The sequence below is a fragment of the Sceloporus occidentalis genome, unplaced genomic scaffold (genome assembly GCF_023333645.1).
Source record: "Sceloporus occidentalis isolate IW3139 unplaced genomic scaffold, rSceOcc1.0.p SCAF_56, whole genome shotgun sequence".
Classification (NCBI taxonomy): Eukaryota; Metazoa; Chordata; class Lepidosauria; order Squamata; family Phrynosomatidae; genus Sceloporus; species Sceloporus occidentalis.
In genome coordinates, this window is record NW_028317036.1 from 2,683,210 (window position 1) to 2,705,706 (window position 22,497).

At 38.4% G+C, this 22,497-nt stretch overlaps 1 protein-coding gene across 3 annotated transcripts in view; it reads left to right on the forward strand.

Annotated features, from left to right (window-relative positions):
• LOC149287818 (oxysterol-binding protein-related protein 1-like) overlaps positions 1–22,497 on the forward strand; it is a 42,377-nt gene that overhangs the window by 4,789 nt on the left and 15,091 nt on the right. For 2 of the 3 annotated variants that reach the window (XM_089492380.1, XM_089492381.1), the window contains exon 1: positions 16,979–17,133. In XM_089492380.1, the coding sequence (XP_089348506.1) occupies positions 17,072–17,133 (62 nt within the window). In that variant the 5' untranslated portion in view covers positions 16,979–17,071. Of the gene's footprint in view, positions 1–13; positions 59–764; positions 839–1,397; positions 1,462–1,918; positions 2,021–2,261; positions 2,385–4,405; positions 4,488–5,658; positions 5,760–12,100; positions 12,267–16,976; positions 17,134–22,497 lie in introns of those variants that run through there. The other variant, XM_089492379.1, reaches the window with a different exon arrangement.

A 22,497-nucleotide genomic window follows, 5' to 3' on the forward strand; every position in this document is an offset into this window, starting at 1 on the left:
TTATGTTTTCCAGTATACAATCAAAACTCTCCATCGATTTGAAGGCCCCCTATGTAAGGTAGTGTTCGTTTTTTGTTTTTTTTTTTGTTGTTTTACTTCTCTCTCTTGTAATCTATTACTACTTTTGAGGCTAGTGTTTTTTTATTATTGATGTAGAGTTGGAGGAACATAAATTATTTTGGGATGTGATATAAAATTCACAATGCAAAATATATGCAGCTGACTTTTTGCTATACTTTATTCTCGGAGCACAGTAGACCTGTCATTTAACATAGATGGTGTTTGTTTATGTGCCATCATGTATTAAAAAGCTGCCTTTTACAGCTGTTCACTCTGGTTATTTGGAAACCCATTTTCCGTCTACTTTGGGGCCTGATCTTTGTGTTGATCTCAGCAGGATTCTACAAAGGTCTTCTAAGTCAAATCCGCATTAAAGAGGCAGTCTATACACTGTCCCTGGCTCGGGTACCAAGCATCATTTAACCCCTTGGTGCCCGGTCAATGCTAACCAAATGATGGCCTGTTAGACAAACTAGGGACTTAACCAGAAAACCAGTGTTCCTCATTGTAACGCTGTACTATGTATGTAGTTGTATGGGAACTTCGGAATTTTACCCAAAGAAAAAGTACTGTAGGCGTAACTGCACCTTCTCAAGTCAATCTACAAGTACTACAAGATGTGTAACTATGTGCCTAATGTTTAGTAAATACAGTCCGCAGAGCATGTATTTATCAAATTTTTTATTTATTTTTTTCTTCCCCAGAGCTCACGTTTTTTTGGTTGGAAACCGTTTTGGGTAGTGTTGGAACATGGGGTTATATCTTGGTACCAGAAACAGTGAGTGTTTTGTATTTTGGTGGTATATCTAAGTCCCTTTTATAAATTGTTATATATACAGCAGTGCCGGGGTTTTCAGTGCTATAGGAAACTTTGTAATTTACACTTCCATAATAACTCTGTATATTGGACATGACTGATGTGTTGGACCTGCGTAGCACCTATCCCACACAGCATTCACGTCCTTCTCTGAGTGTGACAAGTGGTTTTAGAGGGGGGGGGCAATCGGAAATCTAGTACATGGTTGGTGAGATGAGCACTGACTGGTTAATGCAAACTCTGTTTAACACAGATGAACGGATACGTCGGTTTTGGATGTATCGCTGAGTGTAGCAATGGCTTTGCGGATAGCAGTGTCCCTATAGTCAGATTTTTTTAGGTAAAAAAAAAACCCCCAAACCTTGTTCTCAAAAATTACTTTATCCTGTCTTTGTGAGTATATAACGTTTTAATAAAGGTTTCAGAATATTTATATGTGTATCAGAATGTTACATTTATTTTTTTCATTTTACCTTTTAGATTGCGTATTTTATAACTTTTGCATAATTTTCATCCGCAGAAGCGATGCGGTAAACCACCTGCACCGGCAAGGATGTAAGCATCTAACACAAGCTGTCTGCTCGGTAGGTGCTCGGTAGGTGCTCGGTAGGTGCTCGGTAGGTGCTCGGTAGGTGCTCGGTAGGTGCTCGGTAGGTGCGCTATAAGAGCAACCTGCATCTCCCAAATCTGCAGTAGCTTAGGCAAAACTTACCCTTTTAATGGGAATATCATTATTCTATCCATGGCTTCTTTTAAACATGTTGGTGGGTTTCAGACCCCTGTAGTGTAAAAAGTTTCGCACTCTTACCTTATAAATTTGATTTATAGAGACTGTCTGGGAAACGGCATTCGCATATAAAGTGGCAGCCCAAAAGTCTATTTCTTTCTCATCTAAAAATAAACTTGTGTATATTGTTTTAGAAAACCATACAATTTAAAAAATATATATATTTGGGTTCTATTATAGATGTATCACCTTCTGTGTCCCTGTACAATAATTAATAAATTGTCTGTGAGGATTAACTAATTTGTTCCTTACAGGTAAAACCGACAGACAGATATTCCTTCACAGTTAAATGCTTTGATGACAGTGTACATTATTTAAGAGTTCTGCCAAAAAACCATACAAGTCATACAAGAGAGGTATGTTTTAAAGCATATCTAGGGCAACTAGTAACAATTCCATGTCAAATAAGTCTTATTGTTTTTCCATTTCGCCACCATGTTCCGTAGAGCTGTACAAGACATAACTAGTATATAACATAACAGACTTACGGAAACAGGGGAGGAGGGCCCTGCTCAAACAAGCTTACAATTTGTTGTTTTTTGTTGTTTCCTTTTTTTTATTTATTTTTTTTTTAATAGCTATCTATCCCTATTACAGGATTGGTTGACTGCTATTGAAGAGCATTCTGCATACAGCACTCATTACTGTTCCCAAGATCAAATCAGTGATGATGAAGACGAAGAATTGGTTCTTGTAGGAGACTTAAAAGAATCACTTGGGGTAACGCATTAAATAAAAGTCTTATGGCATCTGTCGTATTAAAATACAAACAATATGTGATCTATGCAATTCCACCTAGCACTGAGTTATAAAGTTGCTGGTTACAAACACGCTACCCTTGCACATTTGCAGTGGCAATAAAGGTACATGGGAGACACCACTGGGCACCAGCTCACTAGAGAGCCCAATGACAAGAATCAGAAAGCGATATCTTATCCGCATGTTTTCGCCATGAGTCTTTTTAACCCATAATGAAGCGGTGAACTTAACGTCTTGTTTCACAATTATTCACCCCGTTAAGTCCCTTCTATTTTGTTAAATGCGATTGGTTCTTGCGAGGTTAGAAGGGCAACTGAAAAGAGGGATGGGTTAAGAGCTGGGGAAGTGATTAATAAAAAAAAAAAAATATATATATAATTTTTTTTTTTTTTTTTACAGGGGGAAGTAAAATCCCACTATAATCCGTATGGTTTATACCAGCCATGCTGTTCTTATGCAAACCTTTCCTTATGATCGAAAGCTAATACGGCAAATAATCATATTTATTTTATGTCTGCCAACGCTGAGGCTTCAGTAATCAACCCATCCACTTAACCAGATTCCCACAGATATCTCGATGTTCCATCTCAGTTGTTTTTTTATTCCCTTTTTAACCAGCACTGACTACAGTGACAACTTTCTTCCTTCATAATATATAGTGAAGTTTGTGAGATGAAACTACAGCGCCTTCTTTAGTGAATTAACCCCTTGTAGAGGCCCCATCTATAATACAAGTGACAAAAACGATAATTCTTTACAAACTAATGGAAACCATGATCAGGAAGAAGTTAAGAGGGACCTGCCTTTAACTTTTTGCATCCTCAGAGGGGTATTGGGCCCCTTTTAGACTGGTGGGGTAACTATTCAACTGCTTAAAAAGCCACCTCTGATATTCCGGTTATATTCTGCCTTAAATCTAGTCTGTGTGTAGGGCCTTTTATATCCTCTCTAATAGAGATATCTCCCGTTGTAGTAGACCATGTCATCTTTTGGCTGTAGACCAAAAACGCATCCGTCTAATCTCTGCTTCGGACAGTTGTTTGGGGACAATAAGCCCACACTTTGTTCCTCTAGGACTGCATGCTTCCTCTAATGAGTTGACCAAATGAACACAGCCTTTCACAACCATATTATAAGCACAGAAATTAGAAATATCAAATTTCCTTTTGTTATTAAACTTATCCGTGCCAGTCATGTGTTTAACATCCCCAAAAATAGTTTGTTTTTTTTTTGATTTAGTTTGTTTAAAATAAAGTGTGGCAATTAGAAGAATGTGTGCCCTTAACAAAAAAAAAAAAAGGTTGACAATATGGCATTAGATAACTGGGGCCTTTAACCATTTAATCTCTTCCATGGTATCCATAACTTTAATTGATTTTATGTGTCTTGTTCAGCATTCATATGTGTCCCCGGATTGTATTTAAATGCAAATACAGACAGTTGCCCTTTTGGCATTTTTGAGTCACAATACTACTGTTTGTTAATGTATAGTGAGCGATATTTGCATAGGGTATGCAGAATAGCTTTGCTTAGAAATAAACCTTTGAAATCGGAGCAAATGCAGGATCTCATTAGACCCCCTAGAAATCCCACACAAGCCGGCCCTGGAGCTGGCTAGTGGGAACTATACCACAAATGTGTACTGGTGAGCGGGCAGAGACTTGTTAAGCAAAATGCGTCTTTTTCCCAGGACTTTTTGCCAGGAGTTAGGAGAGTAGGACAAAAATATTTAAAGATTACTGTCCTTAATCAATCATATGCATTAATGGGGATATGATTGCAGCGGTATCCCTTTTAATTAAACAATTATGTTTTGATATGTTTGTGTGTGTATGTGTGTTGCATATATATAATTTTTTTTTTTTAAACTTTTATTTTACATTTTATAACATTTCCACAGTGTGTGACAAGCACAATGTTTTATTTCATTAAAAGTTGGAAGTATAGCATGACACAATGTTAAATCTAGGTGTTGTCAACAGAATGCTGAAGCATGTCACCAAAGACTGGAGAAAGAAGTGCTGACGTTCCTTAATGCACTGAAGACCTGGGATTCTACAAAAGGTACTTAAAATGTCATGTTTTACTGTAGGATGTTCAGAAATATATAGTATATATGCTTTTAATTTGTTTTTGTATGATCTGTAGCCATTTGTAAATCTAAAATGTCAATTGAGGTATATAAAAAAGGCTTCACATTCCAGTAAATTAAAATGCTGGAAAGAGTAAACTTGATCCTGGGAAGGAAACTGGATATGTTTAAGTTTGAGGGAGAGTACATCTGTGTGGAAGTGCCGGTAATATATTATAGAATTGGGAAACCAAGCTGGTTATGATTTTCTATTTCCAATGCTTTACCGTCGGTGTGTGTAATTTTTTTTCTTAATATCTCTAGTAGTCCCTGAATGGCCTGGCCTTGGAGCTTTTGGAGGCTGACAAACTGGTGCAGTTTGGATTGAAAGTAGCTTTGCCAGGTTGTGAATTGATGACCTCAATCTCTGAGGAGAAATCTATCTTAATCCCCTGAGGATAAACCCTTTATTTGATTAACTTACAAAAGTACTTGGCTTCCTGAAACTGTTTTAGCAGAAGACTAGTGGAGTCAAATAGATGTTGCTAGACACGAATATATTGTAACTAGATTTTATAGTATTTTAAGCACAAACTTTATGCTTGTGTATCCTAGTTTATGATATGCAAGATTAATCATTCTAGTGATCTAAACATTTGTGTGTGTGAATGGTGGTGTTTGAGTAATGGTTGACACAATATGCTGTAGATTAATGCTTTCTACATTTTTACATGGATGTAATTTGATGAGTAATGGCCATTCACTGTTTTCTCCATGATAAGGATCAGAAGTGGTGCTGCCACTGTTAAGAGTAGTTGCCCTAATTAGAGTGTGAACAGTCCATATGATGGCCTTCGTCTGGTTATGGATAAAAAATAAATATGCAAGCGTTTTTAGTGAAATATACCTTGTAATATAAGAGATGGGGACATGGAACGCTGTATGATGTTGCACAGATTACCTGACCCTTCTAATATTAGCCTTCTAATATACTAACGTTATTAGCGTCAACCTTTTTAATACTGCATTTTGCAGATGTCTCAGAGCATTTGAAGTACTGTACAGGATAACAAAAATATGTAATTGCTTCACACAAGAACGAATTGGTGTACGAAGGCTACTGCTCTTTTTATAGAATGCATGCATTTTTCTTTTCAAATATAGATCCTGAAATTCACCAACAAATGAAGCAAGTTACAGATGCATCTCAAGAAACCTGTGTTGCGTTGGGTAATTGTCTTCTTCTGTTCACCAAGCAGGACAGGGTTTGTATGCTTTACCCTTTTGTTGGTACGTTTTTGTGTTTAAGATGTATATGAATACATGCTCTAACGCGCAGAGTATAATCTGGGCACTGTTCATACAGTTTTGGTGTAAGTGTCTCTTTGCAGCACTTCGATTGCGTATTTGAGTAAGATGCTTGTGCTGGATGTCCTATTCAGAACAGTATCTGCCTTATACTGCAGGTTGTCAGCTTTCAGATAAGAGATAAACCCTGCAAGGGTTATTATGTGATAGATTAAAAGATAGCTATTTTCTGTAGGTATAAAGTTAAAGAACCTATTGCAAAATTGTAGGACGGTTGAGGTAGAAGGGAAATGGAGGAAGTAAGCCAAATTCTAGTTGTAAAATTATATATGTATAGAAAAACATTTTTGCAGTAGAAGATCCAAGGAGGTTGAAGTCTAATTAAAGCTAGAAATAAGTGTCGAGTGCAGTCATGTATTTTGGTTTGCGGTTGACCTAGGCCAGACCAAAGGCGGCTCTTCTGCCTACTGTGCTCTCTGCAGAGCAATTGGATATACGGCATATATTAGCGTCTGTCTCTGATGGAAACACGGTGCAGTTTAGGGATACTACGGAGACTGTGCCAGCTGGGAACAGACCTCCATAACGTAACTGGACTAGTTACAAGACAAATCTCCCATCTCCACTACTGGCTTATTGAGCAGCTCTGCCCCAGGAGCCGGATTGCCCAAAGAGAGTGATCTGCCTCTGACTTTGTGACAGACGTAGGCCTAGTTAGACCAGTCCAGTATACACCGCTGTTTGAATGATGGTTAGAAGCTCATGTTAGTCCATGAATACATGTTGAACACATTTATTTCTTAATTTGCACTAAACATCTGGTCGGTTCTTCCGTTTGAACCTTTTACCAGTTGTTGAGGTCTACAGCGAAGCATGCCTGCTGTAGGCATTGTATGATTACCTTAAATTTGTGGGTAATTATTGGAAAACTCCGAGATATGAATCGCTCTTCGTTTTTTAAATGTGTTACTGATTCTTGAATAAAAAATAATTGTGTTAGTAGAGTAGTTGGATTTGGGAAGCTTTGGGTAAATATTCCAAGCTGGGCCAGGGTTTTTTCCTCCTATAAATTAGGTTGTTTAGATTCATTGTATTGTGCGGACAAAGGGGACTTTCATATTTGTTTTGTTACAATGGGCTTTTGTGAGGTTGTAATTTTGACATTTTCCACTTTTGTAGACTTCTTGCAAACCACAGTTTGACAGGACCTCAAAATTTATAATTTAACAGATATTACCGATCAGGTTTGAGTTAAATAAAAAGACAAACATGCAGAACCCCTAGTCAGAGAAAATTGTTGGCTTACATATAAATGTATGTCCATGATGCTCACTGGAAGCCTAATAAAAATGATCTTTTAACCACATTAAAACTTTTTCAGGGTGCTTCAGCTCATTAGCAATATACTGACAAATGAACTACAAACTGGTTTCTTTAAGGGTAAATAATTCATAGTCAAAATCTTTATCATGATTATTAATTGCTTGAGCATTACAGTTCATATAGGAGTAAAAGTAAATTGAGTCATTCTATTAAAACTATAAAATTATGTATGAGAAGAGGGTAATCGGTGAGTTGTGTGGAGCTACACTGATTCAGCCCTCCGGTCAGGAGAAAGTCACCGAGGCTGGTACTCCAAACTCATGGTTAATGTGATGAGAAATTATTTTTAATCTCCAATTCACGCCTACAATATATACCCCAAATTTGAGTGTGTATCGTATTTACATATAGTATATATCGCAATGTAGAGGCTGTTTAGTTTTCTTTTCTTAACCCCTCATATGCCAGATATGATTATCTATTGTGCCTAGATCTCCATAAGGATCTTTCAGACTTTAAATTGCAAGCTCTTAGGGCAGACTGTGTGCCTAAAGGAAAATGTAGAGCTAAACTCAATGCTAGAATTAAAGTTACCACCAGTAATTTGAATAGCAATCCTTGCATTGGTTGCAATTAAATAAAAGGAGATAAATAATTGATGCATTGGTTCAGATTCAATAATTTTATATAGTTTTTTTTTTTTTGTTTGTTTGTTTTTTTTTTTTTTATCTCCTTTTCTGATAAAATGCGTGCAAAGATTTTCATCTAGTTATTGGCAAGATATTTTACTTCCACCAATCTCATTTTAATAATCGCTCATTGCAAGTTCACAATCTGATAAGATACAACAGTGAGTTAAGCATGTGGATTGTGTGAAGGCATATTACAGATTCCGGTATCCGAACTAATAACCATTAAACCGTGCCTTGGCAATAAATACAACAGCCAATTACACGGAGGACAGATGTAGCCAATGGAGGCAGTTCTATGCAGCCAATAGAAAATGTGCTTACATGGGAAGATTTGTTGGCAGAGAAGTGTGCTGTGCTACCTGCCTATGCTGCTGCGGGATTTTGCTGAGAAGAGGAATAGAGGACGTTAGAGAGACACCGGGCATTGTATGTGCAGCAGATACACGGCATCTGGATATCGCGTGTGCAGCAGCCAGGAGGAGGAAGAAAAAATAACTAGATCATCACGTTCCAGTGATCAGGTACCTCTCTGCCTCCTTGCATCGCACGGCTGGCTCTCTGCGTTGCTGCTGTGCATAGGTGTTTAGCAATGACTATTTCTATGCCTTAGCATTTTCTTACTTGGCTTCATTAGCCGTTTAGTTACAAAGATTATGTATATAATTATCATGCGTTAACTGGGATAGTTACATTTAGTTGGACCTTTGAACTAAAAGCTTTTGGAGTCCTTCACAGCATTCAAATTAAGTAGCAATTTAATGTGTCCAATTACACTGCATATAGTGTATTAATGTGCCTGGGGTATGCGCTTTTCTTCTTCTTGCCCCGGGGGTATGGGACTCTCATGACAGGCCTGTTATCAGTACTGAAGATTTGGTCTTTTTATGTACTGTCGATCAGGATACCCGTTCGGTTTTCAGTTTTCTTCAGCAGGTTTAACGGTTTCCATAATCAGCGATACTGGAAATCTCTTGAGATTAGCTGGGTTGAGGACACAGAGGGAATGTCAGCCCATGTGTTAGAAGTGCACTTCTGACCTTGCACCACTAAGCGCTGGCCTGGAGAATACAGTGATAAAATCTAATGCCTCTTTTGTACGCGTTCTGCTGGGATAACAGCGATCTATAAACACGCACTGGAAATGTAACCCCTTGTTGTGTTATATTTGGGGATTTACAGAATATCCACTTTCACGGGCCCACAATTAAATTGGGATTAACAGAAATGCATTTTTCTATGTACTCTAAATATGAGTTAAACATTTACAGTTCTCCAGCATTACTGCGGAACTAAATTTAATGCCTAGGTCACCAAGAGATCATACAGCCTGCTTATGATTACAGCGTAAGGATTGCCATTGTAACATTTCTAATATAGTCCACCCACAGTAACATGTACAGCGCGTGACTTTAACATGCGTGTGCCGGGGGCAGTATATGTAGTATAATGTTTAACTGGACACTGTTAGTAGGTGTTGTACACCTAAGCATTATTTTATGGATGGCAACCAGGTATCGTTAGTCTTCATTGATGCTAAATTGAAATCCAATGCAAGGAATAGCAGCACTTCAGCAATACTAGAGCGTGTTGTCACAGGAAACACATCCATAATTCATAGTAGGGTTTTATTGACACATGGCAATTTAAGATTAACACAACTCTGAGACGGCCGTGAAGTTCGACATGAGGAACACCCATACCTAATCTACTTGAGAACACTTGATTTGGTGTCCACCAATGAAGTAACCAAGGCTGCAGAATAATCCCAAAGACTATATTGTAAGGTCCACCAGCAGGGCCCGCTTCACCTAATGTATCAGTTTGTCTTTAGTCTGTCGGTTCTGGTTGGTTCTATCTAAGTAAGGGTAATAATGACACGCTCACTTTAAATATGGGGCAGTCATTTCCTAAAAGTGTTTTGTTCTTCCTGTAGACTACAGTAAACCGTAACAAGATACATTGAAATATTTTTCTAGTTGCTGAATATAGAATTTTAACCAGTTCTTTTACTGTTTTTATACACTTCAGTGTAACTGTTTCGCATGTAACTTTTTTTTTTTAGTTTGAAAATATTCAAGCAGTCCTTCCATCACTACATTTATTTTTTTTTCCTAAAATATCTTCTTGCGCCTTGGAAGGTGTGATCACACCCAAGTTTAGTTCTTTTCTGGCAGTAGGCAAATAATCCTTGTAACTCGGGATTAAAGACACGTGACTTCATGAGTTCAGCAAATGGGCCCTTTTTATTTTTATTTAGCCAAGTGTGCATGGACATGTGCTCTTTAAACTAGGCTACTGAGACAGTATTTGATTTAACTTTTTTCCGCCTCTTGTGGGTCTTCCCTCCTTCTCCTCCACGGTTGGTTTATTCCTGTCGCTGATTGGCTACTTTAAGCTACCAATCAGTGGCAGGAAGACACTCCCGTTGAAGTTGATAAGAAGGCTTTCCACCCATGCGCACAAAGATCAGAAGGGTTCTTGAGCTGACCTGAGGGAGGTGCAGGGACGTTTTGTTCAGGAGAACACCCCCTTGTGTAGCATATAGCAGCAGGGGGGTATATATAGGGGTGGGAGCAACCCATAGACTTGCCAGAGGCGCACCAAGAAAATTTTAAAGGCCATGCAGCTATCATGAATTTAAGTGCATATGATAGCTGGAGTATACTTTTAATAGCAAATATCTTGGTGTCATTGTACATATAGCAAAAATGGTCCATGCTCCATTGTCTAAACACAAAAAAACATCTCTCACACAGGCAAAGCAAAACTGCTGCTGTATCAGCCCCGTGGGTCACTGTAAATCCAAAATAAGCAGCAAGCTATACTTCCAAACAAAGCTCATTATATCTTTGCCACATGAGCGGTTTTCAGTCCATTTTTCCTATGCAAATGAAATTACGTTTCAACAACCTAAAGAGAGAAAAAAAATTGCGTTAAAAGAAAATAGCTTATGTTCATGTGGGTGTTGGCTTGTACGGGTGTCATGCTTTGATGAATATATAATTCTTATAACTTTGAAATACCATTCTTGTGTGTAAAGTATCGAATGCTGTTAGCGATCATGTTCAAATGTCCCTCATTCATATTCACGCAGAAGCGTTAGGATGCTGAAATATGTTGCCATAACAGCAGAATAATATTTATTTTTTTTATTAAGGAAAGACACTTTATATGTCCAGTCATCAAGATATGTGCGATACATGATATAAATGTTCCTGCCAGGAAACGGGGGTGTCTCTGAAAACCATGACTGGCTCCTAGATATTGTACAAGAAAATTACACTTTATGGCTTCTCAGTTCATGTGAAAGCATTCAATTTTGTATTTTTTTTTTATTTTTTTTAAATTTTTTATTAAACGTAGCAAACCTGTGTGCTGAGGTTTCAAGTCTCGCCCTGGGGTCATGTCCAGTAATAAACCGCACACAGTACAAACTCACAATCCTGTCACTCACTGGCCTGTTAACACATTTAACCCTTCATGGGATGGCCCATGTTTACCTGACTTTCTGAATATAAAGTAACGACAAATTACTCCTTTTTAGCAAGTAATGCGTATTGTTAAAGGTGATAAAAAAAAGTGTGAATGCGGTTGTTAGGATTGACTAAAATAATCTTGCTCCTCTGTTTACGGGGGGAATTAAAGATATAAACAGAACCGTGAGACATCTGTTCATGTATGTTTTGGGAGATCTAATAATTACAGGGGCGATCAGACGGGCTTCTTCTCTGGTTCCACCCTCTCAATGTCGAAGCTCCTACCTACCTTTCATCGTAGTTTTATGGCCACCTGTTCCTGCCACTACCGTCTCCATTGGTAAATGTCTCTACCCAAGCACACCATCTCCCTCTGGTTGTATATAGCGGAGTAACAAAAATAAAGTAATGGTTCCAAAAGCCCAGATTTTGTGTCTCATGTGCATTGCCAATGGGTAGTCCAGACTAATGCCTGTATGTTATCACTTGGGTGGCCCTAAGCTTAAGGGTGGCTTTGTATGAACAAGAATATGAATGTCAGATATTTGGGAAGATGCTTTCCAAATTAAGAGTGTAATGCCTATTTGTCTGTATATTGTTATATAAATTATATATACTTTTCTGGTTTTTTTTCTGTATGTGTAAATATTGATCTTCAAATTGTGTCTCTGGACCAATTTCTTTTCCGTTTCCTATATGTTTGTATATTAATATTGCTTGCTTTTTTGTGTGTGCGTAGTGAATTAGCATCGTCATGTGCCTTTTCCTTGCAGGTACTGAGCAAGAATGTTCTTTATCCGTTTTTAGGCAAGAAATGTTAGACTAGAACACGAGCAAGAGAAAAATAAGATCTTATCAGAGGCTTTACAGACTTTGGCTACTGAGCACCACGAGTTGGAACAGTCTTTGGTTAAAGGAAGCCCTCCTCACCACAGTATTCTCAGCGAAGATGAGTTCTATGATGCTGTCTCAGGTACCGGCCAATGTCTGATTGCTGGTTTAACTGTTTCTTTTACACAGGAGGTCCGTCACTGGATTTTGTGAAAGAGTGAATGTGGCTTGGAAAAGAGAAGGGGAGGGTGATGTGGTAGAAACTGTATATTTAAAGGGGGGTTTATTACCGTTTTGTTGTTCAGGGACTAAGTGCATCGCTAAACATCTATTTCTGCAAGGCACTCAACATTTCAGTTAACATTTTCTTACTGAAACACACAAGAAAAATAAAAAAAAAATAAAATGTGTGTGTATATATGCGCATAATGTTGTTTTTTGGGTTTTTTTTAAGTTTTTTTAAATGTGGTCTTAATGTGAAGTGGACAGAATTTTCTTTTGAGAGGCAATTGAGATATTGAAGCCTTTGTAGAAACATGACTTTTTGCAAACACCGGGTAGCATTTGACCTCTGTTTTATTAAAATTGTATATTGTTTTTAATTTGAATGCTAATGGCCCATTTAACTACAATGGACCGCTGGAACTTATCTAGTAAACCTTTCATATTTATGCGGTCCTTCTGCAACTTTAGTCTGAAAGCAAACGTTACTCCAGTGTGTTGACCTTTAACAAATTCTTACCAAGGGCAAATTCTGTGATTTGGTTTGCGTGGCATTCAGTTAACACGTGTTAAATAACCCGACTATGCATTATGTCTTAGTTCCTTCAATTCCTGCCTTATTTCGTTCAGTATAACTAGGTCTGTGAAATTTGACAGGTACAATCCTTTTAGATCAATCCTTTTTATGGGTAGAAATAGATTCCTCTAATACCACCAAATGTATACGAGGTGTTCATAAGCCCATGTTTGCCAGTCTTTGATTATAATATTGATGATATAAAAATATATATATATATTATTTTTTTTAATTTATTTTTTTCTCCATACCACAATAATATGAACATCACAGGATTGTTTAACCTTCAGAGATTCATGTAGTTTGATTTTTTGCTGTAAATAAAAATGTGTATTTGTTTGTTTGCTGGAACACTCAAGATTTATAAGACCAGGTTGTGTAAGACAGATATGTCAAATGCACACGCACAGGACCATGTAAAATTCATTGCTTTGATGGCGGCATGTTCTGGAGAGCCTTTTAAAGTGTGCCGTACCAATGTCACCATGAAATGGATGTGTTTGAACTGCACTGTTTTTGTGTGTTGGAATCCAGTTTATCTTGTCATGTGGGGTGAAAGCAGTATAACAAATATAATTATTCCATGTCTTGACCTTTCCTCCCACATCTCTGCTCCTTCTCCTAAAGCTGCTAGAATTGAGTATTATATATCAGTGACTTACAGATATCAACAAGAACCGTCGGCATAGGGTGCTATCTTTGTGTTATCACAAAATGCATGGATAATATATATATATATTTTATTTATTTATTTTTTTTTATGCTATATTTTGTAGCTTCTCTGGGATTTGGCTGTAACTACTCCCTTTACCCAAGTTTCACTTTCACATCCATACTTATAATTCATCAAAAATGACTGTGAGCTTGCCGTCTGACAGTTTGGGTTCCTTTCAAGTAGCAGATTCCTCGTTTGAATATATTTTATGCCTGGAGGACATGTGCAGATATGAACTAGCCTTCCGCAGCATCAAGTTTTTGATGAATTATTTTGTATGTATGGTGAAAAACACAGCTTCACTACTTTTAGTTCTCCATCCTCTCCCCTGGTCGTGTTTTGTATGCGTGAAGAAAAGCTCTTCTATTGAAATCAAGAGGAACGCATTCTATGCATGCATGTGGGCGGCTTTATCGAGCCCCCGGAACTCTTCTATGAGCCAACTCTACCATTGTAGGTGAAGACTGAGTGACCCTGCAAGTTAACATATTAACCCTGATACCCTGAAACTGGATTCAAAGCCCCCACACCCTGGTATAGATGCAGATGTTTCCATTACCTCAATAAAAAAAAAAATGTAATGTTTAAATATGATCAGACGATGGATACTTTAGGCTTCTTCAATACTCTCTTAAGATCCTGATCACTAGCACAAGTCTGTCTTGTGATGATGATATATGAGTAAATGTGCGTGTGCAGACATTTCAGAAAAGTGCTGGTTTAGATAAGTGTTGCAACACTGCATGTATGCAACAACCTTTACTTTTGTAATAAGTTTCTATTTAAATAAGAAACTAAGCTTGATATTTAGCTGCTATCAAACTTGCATCAATCAGAGTCCTCTGAACAGAATCATCAAAACAAACCAACAAAAGGAGCTTAATTTATGTAGGAAATTAAAGGGACAGTATAGTGTCTCCTTCAGCCTGACCAATGAAGTAAGTGCTTTAATATGCATTCTTTAACCTGGTTTCTGCACCACTTTTTGCTTCATAAAGTAGTTGTTGTTTTTTTGCCAGTCTACATCCTGAACAAATCAACCATCTTTAAGTTCAGCTTCATTCTAGTCAAGAGAAGAAGGTTGGGAGATGATGATTAATACATGATGATGATAACTACATGCTGTACATAGATCAAAGCCAAAGTAGAAAACATAGTAGACCAAAAAATGACTAGAATGGGACAACAATGCAGAAGCGATTTTGTTGAATGATAGAACATTCTTTTGATAGGATTTCTTTAAATGGAAGCTTGTGGAGTCAATAAGAACTTTTCTTACATAGTTTTTTAGGGCTGAAACAACGAATCGATAAAATCGATAATAATCGATAACGGAAATCGTTGTCAACGATTTCCGTTATCGATTAATCGAGTGATCGATTCGTTGTTTACTTACCTCCACGAGCGTTCCCCGCTTCTGCAGTCTCCGCCTTCTTTTAGTTACGTGACGCGTTCCGGAGGTAAGTATTCTTCATGTCTGTGCGAATCGCTCTGTGCGAGTGGCTCCATTCTCACAGAGTGGTTCGCTCTGTGCGAGTGGCTCCATTCGCACAGAGCGGTTCGCTCTGTGCGAGTGGCTCCATTCGCACAGAGCGGTTCGCTCTGTGCGAGTGGCTCCATTCGCACAGAGCGGTTCGCACAGACATGAAGAATACTTACCTCCGGAAGGGGATGCAGGGTGTGAGTGTGGGTGCAGGGCAGAGTGGGAGACTGGGTGTGGGTGCAGGGTGTGAGTGTGGGTGCAGGGTGTGAGTGTGGGGGCAGGGTGTGAGTGTGGGGGCAGGGCTGGGTGCAGGGCAGAGTTGGAGACTGGGTGCAGGGGCACAGTGCAAAGTGCTGGGTGCAAAGTGCCAGGGCTGGGTGCAAAGTGCCAGGGCTGGGTGCAAAGTGCTGGGTGCAAAGTGCCGGGGCTGAGGCAAAGTGCTGGGCGCAAAGTGCCAGGGCTGGGCGAAAAGTGCCAGGGCTGGGCGCAAAGTGCCAGGGCTGGGCACAAAGTTCTGGGTGCAAAGTGCTGGGTGCAAAGTGCCAGGGCTGGGGCAAAGTGCTGGGTGCAAAGTGCCAGGGCTGGGTGCAAAGTGCCAGGGCTGGGGCAAAGTTTCTTGAACAGTAATAGTCCACCTCTTTTCAGAATGTTTGGGGTTATTTTGTTTCATAAATATTGTGTTTGGGTTCTTGTACTTTGAAAATATAGTTTTTTATTACATCATAACAAAATAAGAATGTTAATGTAAATTTTAAGTTGTTTTTTAACATCCAGTTCATTAAATTATTTTAAATAAACGAAAAATTTGCATAGTTTTTTTTTATCCGATTAATCGATTAATCGAAAAAATAATCGGCCAACTAATCGATTATTAAAATAATCGTTAGTTGCAGCCCTATAGTTTTTTATAGTATTTTGGAATACCAGTATAATGTGGGGATTTTCAGGGTAATATCACATAGCTTCATGTTGTAGCAGTGTTTTCTGTAGGAACTCTACACAGGAGCAGGTCGCCGAGTCAGCCTTGCATCCTACAATTTGCATTGATTAGGTAGAGCGCCTAATTGAGAGCAACCATTGGGTTTGAGTGGATTTGTAGTCTCTAAATATGTGAGTTGGACTTGCAAGCACTTAACGCCGTTTCCCCCAGAATCCACATCCACGGTGTATGTTCTATTGTCATCCTTCATATTGTACATTCAGCTTCACTTCACTAGATAAACTTACCACCTCTTGCTTTCAAGGTGCCATGAACACATTCACACAAGTTTCCATGTGCTCAAAATGGCCTTTGTTTAGTTTAAAAAAATAAATAAATCTTCTAGATTTTTCCTTTTGAGTGGTTTTAACCCCCAAAAAAGGTTACTATGTGGTAACCATGCCACAGGATTTCTTATTTCAAGGCTTCCTTTTCAGTGTAAAAAAAGAAACTGTGGCCTTGGCCCCTGCAAGTTTTGTCGCATGTATCCCACCTTGAATCCCCCAGGCCCCTTTTGCCCTGGTTATCAATATTGTTTAAAATATCCACAATTTTGTTAACAAATGGCACAATGAATACAAAATGTGACTACTTTATGAATACAGTGTAATAATACACCATATATGTTAAAGGGGAAAAAAAAATAATTTTATTTTAAAATGTTGCTATGTAACCTAAAAATGGGTTATGGTAAGTTGTTTATGTGTAACTTGTAAAGAGCCCGTGCAACACGCATCTGTTAGAGAATGGATCCTGTCAAGAGAACAAAGTAGCCTACTCAAGTTTCAGCATTCCATGCATGTGAGAAGCCTTCAGTTGTTGCTACGAGGACTGGGGCTTGGAGTGTTTCACTAACACCAGCATTCATCTTTGTAGATTCGGAGTCTGAGAAGTCTTTGAGCGGATTCGAGACGGTTACAAACTCTTCTCCAGAAGACAGTTTGGATTTAAGCTACGTTAAGGAAGGCAGCATGTCTGGCGAGAAGAAGAGTGGAGAAGGGGAGTCTACTTCCAATGGCATCAAAAAACACAGGTGAGCCTTTGATACTCGTTCTCTTTATATGCACATCACGGCACAGAAGTATGGGGATTTATCTTGTGTTTAACCCTTTGTGCAGCGCAGGTACAACACCTGGTTTATGGAGTGTAGCTTTTTTTGTGTGTGAAATAAAGTAGAATACACTGTTGTGTAAAGTGCACATGACTTTATTTAACCCTTGGAGTGGCTTTCTCCCTCTAGTACTGAAATTAGTTATGTCAGTTGTTAGTACAAAATAGTAGATTTTTTTACTTATTGGTTAATATCCAGCTTGCTTGGTTTTGTTCATACATATTTCATTTCAAGCTGGAACAGAGTGATTAAGTAATGCCTGAAAACACCCAATGCTCAGTTGAGGGTTGTTTTTTTTTTTTTTTTTTTTTACTGGGTGGAAAAAATACCGAGCAGGGGTTACCACCAAGTAACGTTTCAGTCATTCTACATTTACGAGCCTGAATACTTGGCCAGCTTTTAATTGTTAAAAGGCCAGCCAGAAACCGGAAAACTGTATCTTAATGTCAGCAACAGAATATCAAGGAAAAAGCAAATCTTGAGGTGAGAATGGCACCCGTTAAAACGCTTAAAGTATGTGAAATGTGGCTGTTGTATAAAACACCATTCGTGTCAGGATTAGTGTGGTGTTAATAAATGCCATGTGGGGTTTGTCGTAGGTTGTACTTCTCCTTCGTACAGCGCTGCAACATATGATAGCCTCATAAAAATGTGTGCTCACCAGTCTGGCAGATAAAGAGTTAAAACATGAAAAACAAAGGGGTATTGTGTACCATGTGGGGTAAAGAGGACCTCTAGATGCCTGTGTTAAAATAATCTATACTGTGAAAGGACATATAGAATGCACTTAAACTACTAATTGGCAGAATGATTCCCCGTCCACGTTCAGTGATAATAATCAGCATGTTAATAAGTCTTGAGACAAAGTCTGCAGGCTCTTGTGTTCTTCAAATACAAGTTACGCATTTAAATTTTCAAAGCATTTCCTTAGCAAAATATATTAATGTTATGCATCAGCCATTAGTACAGATCACATGTCAATGTGTTCCAAATGCAATTATAAATGAAACCATGTAAAGAAGGAGATGCCCTGTACTACTTCTATAGTAGAACAACCCGTTTGGGTCACTTAATCCAAGTTCTCCTTTGTTGTCCTTTTTGTAACTGTCTAAATGTGAACTATTCCTTGACCTCCAATAAATAAGGGGTTGTATCGCATATATGGACAAACTAAGGCATTTTTCATAATGGTTTCTTCTTCCTATGGCTTAATCAAATTCGTCAAATCCCAGCATGGTTTAAAAACCCAAAAGAGTGCAACTTGAGCTCAAAACTGACCAGTTTAAAAATATATATATATATATCCACATTACATATACTAGTTAACTATATCACCATAGCATAAAACCGTGCACTGGTACGTTGCTGCATTCCCATTCTCAATAAATCGATGGTTTGGCTTAATAGCAAAAACAGCATCAATTTGTATAATCTTTTCTGACTGGTCCATTCTGTAGTTATGTGGATTGAAGTCTGTCCTTACATTGCAATGATCCAGATGAAAGCTAATGCCTTCATGGCAAGCTAGTTTTGACCAAGGAAGGTAAAATGAATCTCAATGGGAATATTTTTGGCATTCATTTCTAAGGATTAGTGCAATCAACCTATTTCACCTTCACCTTTATTCTTGTAATAATTTCAAACATAGACGTGACTTTTCTCTACTCTGGCATTTTCACAGATAATCAATGGGCCAATTCTTTCCATGTTATGATGCCATTTGCTGCACCATCATGGTGTTCTTCTGTAACTTGGTTTGAGAACTCTCTAAATGAGATATCTCTTGGTTTGCTCATTCCTTTTGTGTAATTAAGCATGAATAAATAATGTATCTCCTATTCCTTTTTTAGTTTCCAGTCACCTGATCCCTTACACTGTTTGTGTTGATGGAATTAATGGTTCTATCGCCAAGTCGGAGATGAGGTTCTATGTTTTAAAGAAAGCAGCTCCATGTATGCTGATTGTGGGCAGTTCATGTTCTAGGAGCCTTTTTGGTACCAGGTTTTAAATGTTGTTCTGGAGTATGTTTACTTTTTACACCATGACCTGAAAAGTGATAGCAGGAGTATGAAATGCACACCACTGTTCTCCAATGTCTGAAGGTCTTAGGAGCAGTAGTGTGTGTTTGCAGACCAGCTGTACACAAAGGTGGGCATTTTTGAGGCCCCCTTCTTTTATTTGGTAATATAGTCATCTGTGCTTGGACCACATACCCTTGTACACTTGTACTGAATAATAATGCTGCTGTGCTTTCTATATTGACAGAATAATAACAGTGACCAACTATGTTTGAAAGCCAGAACTCATGGCTTACTAGATTTAGGTATTTTTGGGGCTACGGCTGCCGTAATCTGCAGCCGGTCACTTCTAGTTGCAGCTTTAAGTGGTAATGGTTGTTTATCCCATAGCTAGCTGACGCTAGTTTACACGCTACATGTGAAGTGCGGGTTTGATGGCTATTGTGTCTTCTATGATATCTCAAACTGGCCCAAGGGGTCTGTTTTCATCAGTTGCAGATTGCGCAAAAACAAAATCCCCCATTGCAACTTCCGACAGATATGATATCATCAAATAGTAGGGCTCATGTTCTACAACCTAGGAAAACAAAATGTACTAAGACTTGGTGAGTGCCCCCTTTTTGAGAAATTGAATGAAATAGGTATATATAGGAGAGACAGAGACTGAGTATACAAGGCAGACACAATTTTTTTTCTTTCATTAAACAGTGGGTTACTGGTTGATTATACACGTCTTCCCCATTAACATTGCGAGCGAGAAAGAGAGGCTTAAAAGCATGTGACAGACGCAGTCAGAGAGAGAGCAAACATACGCAAATATATATATACACAGAGAATCGCATGGCAGGCAGTTTACAGCACCTCGGCTGTATCAGAATTGGTCAAAATATGCAGTCTACGCAGAGTTAGTTGTCACATCAAAATGGAATTGGTTAAAATCTGCAAGATAACACATTATGTCAAAATATACAGGTGCCCCCCCCAAGGAACTTCTCTCTTTATCATGCCAGACAGTTGAAGTAATTTCTGTTATTTTAAATGTACCTGTTTAACATTTCAGAAATTCTTTGCAGCCAACCTCTTGTGTTTTTTACACATTAATGTTCTCTATTAAACATTGAGTAATGTTTAATATGAAATCAATTTCAAGGTGAATTGATACAGTTTGCATAACGGAATGCAACCATAATACCTCCTTTAAATGGGATCACTATTGTATCTGATGTATTTAGAAAGAAAAGAAAAAAAAAAAAAAACAGTAATAAAACAAATGCTATATTTTTTAACGTATGCCTGAAATATACTAAAGGATATCCTCTAGTATGCTATCTCCACTGTTGATACCATGGTCAGGCTGTCTCCGTGCTTTCAGTTGAGGCTTACGTGCGATTTATGATTTAAGGAAAATGCATTTAGTTTCATGTCCTCTGTGTTCCCTGGGATCGGAAGTCAAACTGTTCTTGTCGGAAAACATATTGTGTGTCTCAAGTCAGAACCAAGGGAAGTAGCAAACTTACTGAAAGTTTTTTTTTTTTTTTTTTTTTTTTTTTTTTTTTCCCAATTCAATGTACATTAACTAAGGGTTTATATATAATGTTAAATATTCAATGCGGTCTATCTGGATATTTAGATTTATCCTGTTTTATATTTATATTACCATATTTGCTCAATTATAAGACAACCCCCCCCCCCAAAAAAAATTTATATTAATTTAGGAAAAAGCCTAAATAAAACTACCCTATAGGAAAAATGTTTTACTAGTAAACAATTTTTTCCATATTCAAGAAAAATTATGAATTTTTTTCTTTCCTTTTATTTGCCAACCTGCCCCCTCCCCAGTTATGTACATCTGCCCCAGAGCTTGCTAACCTGCCCCCCCTTATACCTGCCTATATACCACTCTGCCCCCTCAGATATGCATTATACCTGCCTATATACCACTCTGGCCCCCAGATATGCCTTTTAAGTCCGTATATGCCTCTCTGCCCCCCCTGAAATCCCTTTTAACCCCCTATATGCCACTCTGCCCCCACCCTCTTACCAGTGCTTCCCCAGACTCTTTCCTCGTACTTCAAACTCCCTGGTGTGTAGTGAGGGCAGTCGGTGGACGTCTGCGCAATGCGCGTAGACAACCTCTGCTGCCCGTTAGTTCAGTGACGTGACCTTCTGGTGCTCATAGAAGCCCCGGCGAAAGTGGCGGCAGCAGCGGAGGTTGTCTGTGCGTATCATGCAGACAACGTCTGTTGCTACCGGGGCTTCTATGGTGGAGCACTGGAAAGTCGTGTCACACCAGTGCTCCGTCATAGAAGCCCCCAGAGGATGTGCTGGCAGTAGTGGAGGATACCAGAGAGGAGGCTCCAGGACCCCTGCAGCGCTGCGGGGGATCTGGATCTTCGTCTTACAGTCAGGCCAACTATTTAAGGTCTGATTATAAGACAAGGGGTATTTTTCTTAGCATTTTCTCTGAAAAAAACTTGTCTTATAATCAAGCAAATACAGTATCATGCATTTGTTTGTTTGCTTGGGTTGTAATTGAGTCTGGCTTTCATATTCTGGATGTGTATAACTGAGTTATACAGGGCCATTTCAGAGGGCTTGCATTGTAAACACTTTAAACTCTCTTGAAACCCACAACTTTGAACACACTTGTACGTCTGTGTCTAAGATCCTTTAGAGATGTTATCCTGCAAATAGTGTTGAGGTGGCCCTGCATAATGTATAGGAAATATCAAACTTCATCCTTCTTTGTTGTTCTGGATCAGCCCAAGAAGGAACCCCAAAATTCTTGCTTAAGGGTACTGTTCTGCAAATAAACCTTGGTGTGGTTATTGACATAGAAGCAACACACAAACTTTTCAAAAGCTCTTTAGTTTCATTGGTAACAACATGACAATTATTCCCTGAAAAATTGCCAATTAAGAAATGTTTTACATGACCTGATATATTTTAGGTTGGGCCTTCCAAAATACTAGAAATCTTGTTCATAATGCGCCATTAAACTGTAAAAGCTACTTTTTGCTTGGTAAGTGCAATAGTGCCTAACATAACGAGACCGATCTCTTCCTTGTGTTGTACATATTTTACATTTTAGCCCAACTTGAGGGAATGTGGATTTTTGTCACTAAAATCTTATTTGCTATACATTTTATAGGTAAATTGATTGTCTATTTTACTTTCTCCATTCCTGCTCAGTAAATTAGTTTTTATAAACATTCAGCCCATCTTTTTTAGATATCTGTAGTATTATACATTATCACTGGAGGTAACC